The sequence below is a fragment of the Eubalaena glacialis genome, chromosome 5 (assembly GCF_028564815.1).
Source record: "Eubalaena glacialis isolate mEubGla1 chromosome 5, mEubGla1.1.hap2.+ XY, whole genome shotgun sequence".
Lineage (NCBI taxonomy): Eukaryota > Metazoa > Chordata > Mammalia > Artiodactyla > Balaenidae > Eubalaena > Eubalaena glacialis.
Window position 1 is genome coordinate 32,721,999 of NC_083720.1, and position 12,867 is coordinate 32,734,865.

General features: G+C 38.6%; 1 protein-coding gene across 1 annotated transcript; it reads left to right on the forward strand.

Moving 5' to 3' along the window:
• The first annotated feature begins 10,569 nt into the window (after positions 1–10,569).
• On the forward strand, positions 10,570–11,598 carry LOC133091988 (calbindin-like). The gene has a single exon (XM_061191182.1). The coding sequence runs from the start codon at positions 10,676–10,678 to the stop codon at positions 11,420–11,422; it is 747 nt and encodes a 248-aa protein (XP_061047165.1). The 5' UTR covers positions 10,570–10,675; the 3' UTR covers positions 11,423–11,598.
• Positions 11,599–12,867: the final 1,269 nt, after the last annotated feature.

Below are 12,867 nucleotides of genomic sequence, written 5' to 3' on the forward strand. Positions count from 1 at the left end.
TATGGGTCTTGTTTTTGTATCCATTCAGCAAGCCTGTGTCTTTTGGCTGGAGCATTTAATCCATTCACGTTTAAGGCAATTATCAATATGTATGTTCCTATGACCATTTTCTTAATTGTTTTGGGTTTGTTTTTGTAGGTCCTTTTCTTCTCTTGTGTTTCCCACTTAGAGAAGTTCCTTTAACATTTGTTGTAGAGCTGGTTTGGTGGTGCTGAATTCTCTTAGCTTTTGCTTGTCTGTAAAGCTTTTGATTTCTCCATCAAATCTAAATGAGATCCTTGCTGGGTAGAGTAATCTTGGTTGTAGGTTCTTCCCTTTCATCACTTGAAGTATATCATGCCACTCCCTTCTGGCTTGTAGAGTTTCTGCTGACAAATCAGCTGTTAACCTTATGGGAGTTCCCTTGTATGTTATTTGTCGTTTTTCCCTTGCTGCTTTCAATAATTTTTCTTTGTCTTTAATTTTTGCCACTTTGATTACTATGTGTCTCGGCGTGCTTCTCCTTGGGTTTATCCTGTATGGGACTCTCTGCGCTTCCTGGACTTGGGTGGCTATTTCCTTTCCCATGTTAGGGAAGTTATCGACTATAATCTCTTCAAATATTTTCTCTGGTCCTTTCTCTCTCTCTTCTCCTTCTGGGACCCCTATAATGCGAATGTTGTTGCGTTTAATGTTGTCCAAGAGGTCTCTTAGGCTGTCTTCATTTCTTTTCATTCTTTTTTCTTTAGTCTGTTCCGCAGCAGTGAATTCCACCATTCTGTCTTCCAGGTCACTTATCCGTTCTTCTGCCTCAGTTATTCTACTATTGATTCCTTCTAGTGTAGTTTTCATTTCAGTTATTGTATTGGTCATCTCTGTTTGTTTGTTCTTTAATTCTTCTAGGTCTTTGTTAATCATTTCTTGCATCTTCTCAATCTTTGCCTCCATTCTTATTCCAAGGTCGTGGATCATCTTCACTATCATTATTCTGAATTCTTTTTCTGGAAGGTTGCCTATCTCCACTTCATTTAGTTGTTTTTCTGGGGTTTTTTCTTGTTCCTTCATCTGGTATATAGCCCTCTGCCTTTTCATCTTGTCTATCTTTCTGTAAATGTGGTTTCTGTTCCACAGGCTGCAGGACTGTCGTTTTTCTTGCTTCTGCTGTCTGCCCTCTGGTGGTTGAGGCTATCTAAGAGGCTTGATGGGAGGCTCTGGAGGTGGGTAGAGCTGACTGTTGCTCTGGCAGTCAGAGCTCTGTAAAACTTTAATCCACTTGACTGTTGCTGGGTGGGGCTGGGTTCCCTCCCTGTTGGTTGTTTTGCCTGAGGCAACCCAACACTGGAGCCTACCCGGGCTCTTTGGTGGGGCTAATGGCAGACTCTGGGAGGGTTCACGCCAAGGAATACTTCCCAGAACCTCCACTGCCAGTGTCCTTGTTCCCACGGTGAAACAGAGCCAGCCCCCGCCTCTGCAGGAGACCCCCCAACACCAGCAGTTATGTCTGGTTCAGTCTCCCCCAGGGTCACTGCTCCTTCCCCTGAGTCCCGATGCACACACTATTTTGTGTACGCCCTCCAAGAGTGGGGTCTCTGTTTCCCCCAGTCCTGTCAAAGTCCTGCAATCAATTCCCATGAGGCTTCAAAGTCTGATTCTCTATGAATTCCTCCTCCTGTTGCCGGACCCCCAGGTTGGGAAGCGTGACGTGGGGCTCAGAACGTTCACTCCAGTGGGTGGACTTCTGTGGTATAAGTGCTCGCCAGTCTGTGAGTCACCCACCCAGCAGTTATGGGATTTGATTTTACTCTGATTGCGCCCCTCCTACCGTCTCACTGTGGCTTCTCCTCTGTCCTTGGATGTGGGGTATCCTCCTTGGTGAAGTCCAGTGTCTTCCTGTCAATGATTGTCCAGCAGCCAGTTGTGATTCTGGTGCTCTCGCAAGAGGGAGTGAGAGCACGTCCTTCTACTCCGCCATCTTGGTTAATCTCCTCCTTTATTCCATTTTAAGTTTATTTTTGTATACGGTATTAGGGAGTGTTCTAATTTCATTCTTTTACATGTAGCTGTCCAGTTTTCCCAGCACCATTTATTGAAGAGGCTGTCTTTTCTCCACTGTATATTCTTGCTTCCTTTATCAAAGATAAGGTGACCATATGTGTGTGGGGTTATCTCTGGGCTTTCTATCCTGTTCCATTGACCTATATGTCCGTTTTTCTGCTAGTACCATACTGTCTTGATTACTGTAGCTTTGAGGTATAGTCTGAAGTCTGGGAGCCTGATTCCTCCAGCTCCATTTTTCTTTCTCAGGATTGCTTTGGCTATTCAGGGTTTTGTGTTTCCATACAAATTGTGAAATTTTTTGTTCTAGTTCTGTGAAAAATGCCATTCGTAGTTTGATAGGGATTGCTTTGAATCTGCAGATTGCTTTCGGTAGTATAGTCATTTTTACAATATTGATTCTTCCAATCCAAGTACATAGTATATCTCTCCATCCATTTGCATCATCTTTAATTTCTTTTGTCAGTGTCATAGTTTTCTTCATACAGGTCTTTTGTCTCCTTAGGTAGGTTTATTCCTAGGTATTTTATTCTTTTTGTCACAATGGTAAATGGGAGTGTTTCCTTAATTTCTCTTTCAGATTTTTCATCATTAGTGTATAGGAATGCAAGAGATTTCTGTGCATTAATTTTGTATCCTGCTACTCTACCAAATTCATTGATTAGCTCTAGTAGTCTTCTGGTAGCACCTTTAGGGTTCTCTATGTATAGTATCATGTCATCTGCAAACAGTGACAGTTTTACTTCTTCTTTTGTGATTTGGATTCCTTTTATTTCTTTTTCTTCTTTGAGTGCTGTGGATAAAACTTCCAAAACTATGTTGTGTAATAGCAGTGAGAGACAAGCAACCTTGTCTTGTTCATGATCTTAGAGGAAATGGTTTTAATTTTACACCATTGAGAACGATGTTGGCTGTGGGTTTTGTCATATATGGCCTTATTATGTTGAGGTATGTTTTCCTCTTAGAGCTTTATACTGTCTGGCCTTACATTTAGGTTTCTTCAATATACGCAAATCAATCAATGTAATAAACCATATTAACAAATTGAAGGAGAAAAACCATATGATCATCTCAGTAGATGCAGAAAAAGCTTTCAACAAAATTCAACACCCATTTATGATAAAAACTCTCCAGAAAGTAGGCATAGAGGGAACTTACCTCAACATAATACAGGCCATATATGACAAACCCACAGCCAACATCGTTTTCAATGGTGAAAAACGGACACCATTTCCTGTAAGATCAGGAACAAGACAAGGTTGTCCACTCTCACCACTATTATTCAACATAGTTTTGGAAGTTTTAGCCACAGCAATCAGAGAAGAAAAATAAATAAAAGGAATCCAAATTGGAAAAGAAGAAGTAAAGCTGTCACTGTTTGCAGATGACATAATACTATACGTAGAGAATCCTAAACAGAATCCTACCAGAAAACTACTAGAGCTAATCAGTGAATTTGGTAGAGTAGCAGGATACAAAATTAATGCACAGAAATCTCTTGCATTCCTATGCCCTAATGATGAAAATCTGAAAGAGAAATTAAGGAAACATTCCCATTTACCAGTGTGACAAAAAGAATAAAATACCTAGGAATAAACCTACCTAAGGAGACAAAAGACCTGTATGCAAAAAACTATAAGGCACTGATGAAAAAAATTAAAGATGATGCAAACAGATGGAGAGATATACCATGTTGTTGGATTGGAAGAATCAACATTGTGAAAATGAGTATACTACCCAAGGCGATCTACAGATTCAGTGCAATCCCTATCAAACTACCAACAGCATTTTTCACAGAACTAGAACAAAAAATTTCACGATTTGTATGGAAACACAAAAGACCCTGTATAGCCAAAACAATCTTGAGAAAGAAAAATGGAGCTGGAGGAATCAGGCTCCCAGACTTCAGACTATACTACAAAGCTACAGTAGTCAAGACAGTATGGTACTGGCACAAAAACAGAAATATAGATCAATGGAACAGGATAGAAAGCCCAGAGATAAACCCACGCACATATGGTCACCTTATTTTTGATAAAGGAGGCAAGAATATACAATGGAGAAAAGACAGCCTCTTCAATAAATGGTGCTGGGAAAACTGGACAGCTACATTTAAAAGAATGAAATTAGAACACTCCCTAACACCATACACAAAATAAACTGAAAATGGATTATCATATGGTTTTTATCCTTCAGTTTACTACTATGGTGTATCACATCGATTGATTTGCATGTATTGAAGAATGCTTGCATTCCTGGGATAAACCCCACTTGATCATGGTGTATTATCTTTGTAAAGTGGTGTTGGATTCTGTTTGGTAGTATTTTGTTGAGGATTTTTGCATCTATGTTCATCAGTTATATTGGCCTGTAGTTTTTTTTTGCGACATCTTTGTCTGGTTTTGGTATCAGGGTGATGGTGGCCTCGTAGAATGAGTTTGGGAGTGTTCCTCCTTCTGCTGTATTTTGGAAGAGTTTGAGAAGGATAGGTGTTAGCTCTTCTCTAAGTGTTTGATAGAATTCACCTGTGAAGCCATCTGGTCCTGGGCTTTTGTTTGTTGGAACATTTTTAATCACAGTCTCAATTTCAGTGCTTGTGATTGGTCTGTTTACATTTTCTCTTTGTTCCTGGTTCAGTCTTGGAAGTCTGTGCTTTTCTAAGAATTTGTCCATTTCTTCCAGGTTGTTCATTTTATTGGCATATAGTTGCTTGTAGTAAACTCTCATGATCCTTTGTATTTCTGCAGTGTCAGTTGTTGCTTCTCCTTTTTCATTTCTAATTCTGTTAATTTGAGTCTTCACCCTTTTTTTCTTGACAAGTCTGGCTAATGGTTTATCAATTTTGTTTATCTTCTCAAAGAACCAGCTTTTAATTTTATTGATCTTTGTTACTGTTTCCTTCATTTCTTTTTCATTTATTTCTGATCTGATCTTTATGATTTCTTCTGCTGACTTTGGTGTTTTTTTTTTGTTCTTTGTTCTCTAATTGCTTTAGATGTAAGGTTAGGTTGTTTATTTGAGATGTTTCTTGTTTCTTGAGGTAGGATTTATTGCTATAAACTTCCCTCTTAGAACTGCTTTTGCTGCATCCCATAGGTTTTGGGTTGTTGTGTTTTCATTTTCATTTTTTTCTAGGTATTTTTTGATTTCCTCTTTGATTTCTTCAGTGATCTCTTGGTTGTTTAGTAGTGTATTGTTTAGCCTCCATGTGTTTGTATTTTTTACCGTTTTTTTCCCCTGTAATTGATATCTAGTCTCATAGCGTTGTGGTCGGAAAAGGTACTTGATACAATTTCAATTTTCTTAAATTTACCAAGGCTTGATTTGTGACCCAAGATATGATCTATCCTGGAGAATGTTCTGTAAGCACTTGAGAAGAAAGTGTATTCTATTTTTTTTGGATGGAATGCCCTATAAATATCAATTAAGTCCATCTTGTTTAATGTGTCATTTAATAGTTATGTTTCCTTATGTATTTTCATTTTGGATGATCTGTCCATTTGTGAAAGTGGGGTTTTAAAGTCCACTACTATTATTGTGTTACTGTTGATTTCCCCTTTTATGGCTGTTAGTATTTGCCTTATGTATTGAGGTGCTCCTATGTTGGGTGCATAAATATTTACAATTGTTATATCTTCTTCTTGGATTGATCCCTTGATCATTATGTAGTGTCCTTCCTTGTCTCTTGTAATAGTCTTTATTTTAAAGTCTATTTTGTCTAATATGAGAAATTGTTCTCCAGCTTTCTTTTAATTTCCATTTGCATGGAATATCTTTTGCCATGCCCTCACTTTCAGTCTGTATGTGTCGCTAGGTCTGAAGTGGGTCTTTTGTAGACAGCATATATATGGGTCTTGTTTTTGTATCCATTCAGCCAGTCTGTGTCTTTTGATTGGAGCATTTAATCCATTTACATTTAAGGTAATTATCGATATGTATGTTCCTATGACCATTTTCTTAATTGTTTTGGGTTTGTTATGGTAGTTCTTTTCCTTCTCTTGTGTTTCCTGCCTAGAGAAGTTCCTTTAGCATTTGCTGTAAAGCTGGTTTGGTGATGCTGAATTCTCTTAAATTTTGCTTCTCTGTAAAGGTTTTAATTTTTCCGTTGAATCTGAATGAGGTACTTGCTGGGTAGAGTAATATTGGATGTAGGTTTTTCCCTTTCATCACTTTAAATATGTCCTGCCACTCCCTTCTGCCTTGCAGAGGTTCTGCTGAAAGATCAGTTGTTAACCTTATGGGGATTCCCTTGTATGTTATTTGTTGCTTTTCCCTTGCTGCTTTTAATATTTTTTCTTTGTATTTAGTTTTGATAATTTGATTAATATGTGTCTTGGCATGTTTCTCCTTGGATTTATCCTGTATGGGACTCTCTGTGCTTCCTGGACTTGATTGACTATTTCCTTTCCCATATTAGGGGAATTTTCAAGTATAATCTCTTCAAGGATTTTCTCAGTCCCTTTCTTTTTCTCTTCTTCTTCTAGGGCCCATATAATTCGAGTGTTGGTGCATCTAATGTTGTCCCAGAGGTCTCTGAGACTGTCCTCAATTCTTTTCATTGTTTTTTCTTTCTTCTGCTCTGCGGTAGTTATTTCCACTATTTTATCTTCCAGGTCACTTTTCTGTTCTTCTGCCTTAGTTATTCTGCTATTGATTCCTTCTAGAGAATTTTTAATTTTGTTTATTGTGTTCATCATTGTTTGTTTGCTCTTTAGTTCTTCTAGGTCCTTGTTAAACCTCTCGTATTTTCTCCATTCTATTTCCAAGATTTTGGATCATCTTTACTATCATTATTCTGAATTCTTTTTCAGGTAACCTGCCTATTTCCTCTTCATTTGTTAGGTCTGGTGGGTTTTTGCCTTGCTCCTTCATCTGCTGTATATTTCTCTGTCTTCTCATTTTGCTTAACTTACTGTTTTCGGGGTCTCCTTTTCACAGGCTGCAGGTTTGTAGTTCCCGTTGTTTTTGGTGTCTGCCCCCAGTGACTAAGGTTGGTTCAGTGTGTTGTGTAGGCTTCCTGGTGGAGGGGACTGGTGCCTGTTTTCCGGTGGGTGGGGCTGGATCTTGTGTTTCTGGTGGGAGGACTGCGTCCAGTGGTGTGTTGTGGAGTGTCTGTGAACTTAGTATGATTTTAGGCAGCCTCTCTGCTAATGGGTGGGCTTGTGTTCCTTCTTGCTAGTTGACTGGCATGGGGCATCCAGCACTGGAGTTTGCTGGTCGTTGGGTGGAGCTGCGTCTTAGTGCTGAGATAGATTTCTGTGGGAGATCTCTCACCAATTGATATTACGTGGAGCTGGGAGGTCTCTTGTGGTTCAGTGTCCTAAACTCGGCTCTCCCACCTCAGAGGCTCAGGCCTGACACCAGGCCGGAGCACCAAGACCCTGTCAGCCACACGACAGCCAGACCAAGTGCAACCAAAATTGTGATACTTATTTCCTTTGTAGGAGTCCACATGGTATTAAGAGGCGCCATGGGAGGAGTATATTAGTAGCTACCATGTCTTGGGTCCTGTGGATTACTTTTTCCTTCAGCGGCATCACCTCCCGGCAGGTCCTGAGGAGACCAGGCTCCTGTCAGAGAGGACTGGATCCGACGGTGTTCCAAAGCTAAAGCCCCAGTGGGTCCTGAGGAGACCCAGCTTTCGTTAGTGTGGACTCGACTCACTGGTTGTCTTGAAGCCTGGGCCGTCAGCATGGACTCAGCCCTGTGTGTCCAGAAGCCAAAGCCCCAGTGGGTCCTGAGGAGATGGGGCTCCTCCTTTAGCTTATTCTTTTTTCATTACTCATTATAAAGAACAAAAATGTAAGTCTGTATGAATTTCCCAAAGAATGATATTCTGAGTATAGGAATCTAGGATGGGCCTGTAACTTAGAGGTGCTTTTCATTATGTAAGTTCTTGGAGTCTCAGAACTGTGGGATGTACTCTTTTCAACTTCAGGGTACATTGCCTCAAAAACCATTTTGGGAAAAGCATGGTATAAATAATAAATAAATAAAATATCCTTCTAGTTACTAGTCTTTGATATGCCAGGTGTGGTTTAAGGAACTTCTGGTAAATCCTGGATATGGAGCATTAAGGCAGATCTGTTATCTATTATTAGGGCGTAGATATAGGAAGCCCATTTTTAGATGGTTTCCTCCCCCCTGGGTATCTTGAACTGGGTGTTAAAGAGTGGAACATATGTTTTAGATGTAGAAATTCATGAATAAAATGGCCTTTGGGTAAGCCTAGGTATTTTAAACATCTGGTCCTCAAATGCAGAAATCAACTTTCTATTCCTCTTGATGTAAGAACCGTCACGTAGATGGGGGAAATTCCAAGGCCACAGCAATAGCCTTCTAACTGATCTCATTGTCTTCATTCTGTCCACATATTATCATATTTTAATATTTTTATTTTTCTGAAACACAGACATGACTGTTTCTTTCTAATTTAAAACATCGTCTTTGACAGTCTTCTGTTTCCTTTAGAATAATGTTCAATTCCAATCACTTGGCTTTTACTGCTTATTTCCTTTCACCCTCTACATCTTCTGCAACTCTCTGTTTTAAGCAATATGGCTAGCCTATGTATTTTCCTATCTCTGTAATTTTGTTTCTTCTATTTCCCCTGCCTAGACTATCTTTTCTTACTCCTGAAATTATATGCATCTTTCAGTACTCAACTCCAGTGTCACCCTCTGTGAACTCTAACCCTGAGTTTTTTCCACATCACAATTATCACCTCTTCTGGCCCTTCAGTAGTTATAACAGCTAGCATTTGCTATTCACATACCAAGAACTAGGTACTATTATTATATTCCTTTTTAGTTAACAGACCCACACCTGGTAAGTGACAGGACTCAGTTGCAGTGTTTCTCACTCCAGCACTGATACTTTTATCATCTATGATGCAAGCACCTTGTGTGCCTTTTATTATGGAACTTATAACTGACTATATTGCATTTTACTTCAGAAAATATTTGCTTTGAGAGTAGAAATTTTACTCATTCATCAACTGTCCCACAATGCCTTGCAGAAGGCCCTTCATCACAATATTTAATAAATAAAAAAGCATGTTTCACACATTCTTTCTGCTTATGCCAGGCAACATTTCAGACTAGCCTAAACAAAAGAGAGAAATCTGTTTAGGCATAATAATTCTATAGAAATATTAGGCATGTTTTTGAGCCTAATAGAGAGATCTCAAGAAACTGAAAAGTAAGAAATGAGAAAGGCATCAGAAAATAACACAGCCATGCTCTGACTCTTTCTCTCTAAGGAGTTCCATGGTTTCTTGAGTCCTCTTTTTGAGCACATTCTCTCTCTCTCTTCCTCTTGTTCTCACTCTCTCTCTTACTTTCTGACAGGAAACGGTGATTCCATTCACGCAGTCACATTTTCCCTATGCTCCACTGCCAGTGATTGACTGAATGGAGTTCCGTGTTCCCAATTTCTATTCATGAAAGAAGAAATCTAAATTTCTTCAAGTTTCAGGCAGGTACTCATCCTTGGTCCACCTACCTACAGCCAGAGAACAACAAGAGGTACTACCAAAATAACCTCATAGTTGTAGAGACAGTTCTCAGGGAAGGGAGGGAGGACTTAGACCAAGAAGCAGAAACCTCTAAATAGTATCTACGCCAATAAAGTAATGTTCATATGTTAATAAATTAATGTTTTATTTGCTATGTTTTCCATGTGTTATTCTGGTAATAATAATCTGCTTTGTTGCTTCTTAATTGAAACTGTGGACAAGAAAAGACAATGAGCTTGAATATTTCAATTCCAGAGCCCTTAAATCTCATTAAGCAAAACAACAGCAGAAGCATTATGATGTCTTTGTCTTGAGAGAAAAAGTTGTCCATGTTGCCTATATGTTTCAAAATACTTTGTACTTGGTGGCTGGGATATTTTTAAAAGTTTAATTATGCAGTGTAATCTATGCTTTCGGTGTTAATAAGTGATAGGATACCATGCAGTGCCGTACTGACTTTTAAGAGGTCTCTCATCTTTTGAAGGAACATCTAATTCCTTAAAGAAAAACCCACTTGGATGCAGAGGACATAAATCCTTCTCAATATATCTCTCAAGGTTTTATCAAAAAATATGTATAATCTTACTGTCTCTGTCAAGCAGTGAAAAGAAGTTGTTTTTCTCACTGCTTACCTCCTTAGTAAGTTGGTGGTTCCTCATATAAAAGATTTTACCCCCCATTTGGGTAAAGTGTCAGATATTTTCCATCATTTCAGTGGGAACGGCAGCCAGATCACTGCAGAGTGAGCCATGCCAAAGTGAAGGATGTCCAGGAGTGGACCACAAATTGCCTCTCAGGATTTTGTATCATAGTGTATTAATTGAGTGCTGACAGTGTGTTTGCCTCTCTGTTAAGTGAGGGAGAAGAAACAGACTCAGCTTTTTGTGTTCAAGGTCTGAGTCAGTCAGACACTATAGGGTAGGTTGAAATACTCTGATGGTTATATCTCAAGAACGAGCTGCTTTACTTTCATGGTATAATTTCTTCTCATGCAATAGGGAAATTATGGAGCCCAGGATTTCTTCTTTACACACACACACACACACACCCTGAGGTTCTCACCCCACTTTCGCCCTGACATACTCACACACACATATTGCACGCAGACACACACTCCGCTATACAATGGCAGAATCCCACCTGCAATCATCCCTGATCACAGCCTCACAGTTTTTCGAGATCTGGCTTCATTTCGACGCTGACGGAAGTGGTTACCTGGAAGGAAAAGAGCTTCAGAACTTGATTCAGGAGCTCCAGCAGGCGCGGAAGAAGGCTGGATTGGAGTTATCACCTGAGATGAAAACTTTTGTGGATCAGTATGGGCAAAAAGATGATGGAAAAATAGGAATTGTAGAGTTGGCTCATGTATTACCCACAGAAGAGAACTTCCTGCTGCTCTTCCGATGCCAGCAGCTGAAGTCCTGTGAGGAATTCATGAAGACATGGAGAAAATATGATACTGATCACAGTGGCTTCATAGAAACTGAAGAGCTTAAGAACTTTCTAAAGGACCTGCTGGAAAAAGCAAACAAGACTGTTGATGATACAAAACTAGCTGAGTATACAGACCTAATGCTGAAATTGTTTGATTCAAATAATGATGGGAAGCTGGAATTAACTGAGATGGCCAGGTTACTGCCAGTGCAGGAGAATTTTCTTCTTAAATTTCAGGGAGTCAAAATGTGTGGGAAAGAGTTCAATAAAGCTTTTGAGTTATATGATCAGGATGGCAATGGATACATAGATGAAAATGAACTGGATGCTTTACTGAAGGATCTATGTGAGAAGAATAAACAGGATCTGGATATTAATAATATTCCAACATACAAGAAAAGCATAATGGCTTTATCGGATGGAGGGAAGCTGTACTGAACGGATCTTGCTCTTATTTTCTCTGCTGGGGACAACTAGAGTTGATGCCCATGACCACTTACTAGCGGTACATTGTATCTAAAAATAACTGTGCACTATAAGGGAGTAGGCTGTATTTTGTTTTGTATCTGTAAATTTAACTGCATATAGATAATTATCCAGGATGTGTGGCACACTCTTTTCGGTTTGTTTCTATACTCTTTGTAATGTACATTTTTTGTACATTTGAAAAGGAGAATGTCTATGCTTAGGCCAGTCAATACATCCAATTAAAAAAAATAATCTAACATATTCTTGCTTCCATAAATATAGTTGGACAAGATTTCCCTAAAAATCCCACCAGGATTAATCTCTAAAATCCTAGTCTCTGAAATGTAAATGCATATTTGTCACTGAATAGAAGAACTATACATAACAAACAAACAAAAAAAAAATAGGGAAATTATGGTTTAATAGCATTAAAAAAGTTGTAATTCAGAAAAATTTTGAGAGATGAAAAGCAGTTGCCTAATGAAAAAAAAACACCTTTCTTGTCATCTAACTCCTATCTTCTCACCCTCAACGTGTAAACTAGAGTAATTTGGCTTGTTCTATGTGTAGAAGAAAATAACCCTCAGAAATGAATCCAAATTCATTTTAGCTCCCTGGAGATTTGCGGTTCTTCAATATTAGTGCAGATTCCTTGCCTATGTGGTAGGAGATGAGATTGGGTAAAAGCCAAACTGAGTCTTCATAATATAACCATGCCTTGCAAATGCCAATTATTCTAATTGGATTACCTCTCCTGTTAACAAGTTCCTTTGCTTTCTTAGACAGTTATGTAGGCAATTCTCCACAAGTTCTTCCAATCTCATATGACCCAGATGTTGTCTGTATAAGGATAAAAATGTGAACAAATCTTGAAAAACTTGACACAACTTTAGATTGTTAGTTTCTTTTGAGTTTCTCAGATAAAAAAATACTTACGACCATCATGTAATATCATATTACTTCCAAATTTTCTTTGTAGCAAGACATTTTTTATTATCTCTTGATGCAGAAATTAAAGATATAATTTCTTTTGCAAACTGTTTATCTTCTACAGAAAATCAAATGATTCACAAGTAATTTAAGTTGTGATTGATTTTTTTTTTTTATGGAAACAAAATTTTGGCTGAGATTTTTTTGGTTTTGGCTCAATAGTCATATATTTCTTGTGTACCTATCATGAACTGGGTCTGAACTTGGAGCTAGAGCATATCTTCATTTTATCACCGTGTTTTCCACACTTAACATCTCAATAAACAGACACGATTGCACTCCTAATAGACGGCAGCAAACTTAATTCATGGATTTTAAATATCCATCTTTACTGTAGCTCTAATACAAAACCAACCTATTTCAAGCCATTTTCTTGATCCTTTCTATGATAAAACTGTTCTAGCCAGCAGAGCTGCTGTGGGATT

Excerpts from the sequence above, each read along its gene's own strand:
- LOC133091988 (XM_061191182.1), top strand. The coding sequence starts at position 10,676 with ATGGCAGAATCCCACCTGCAATCATCCCTGATCACAGCCTCACAGTTT.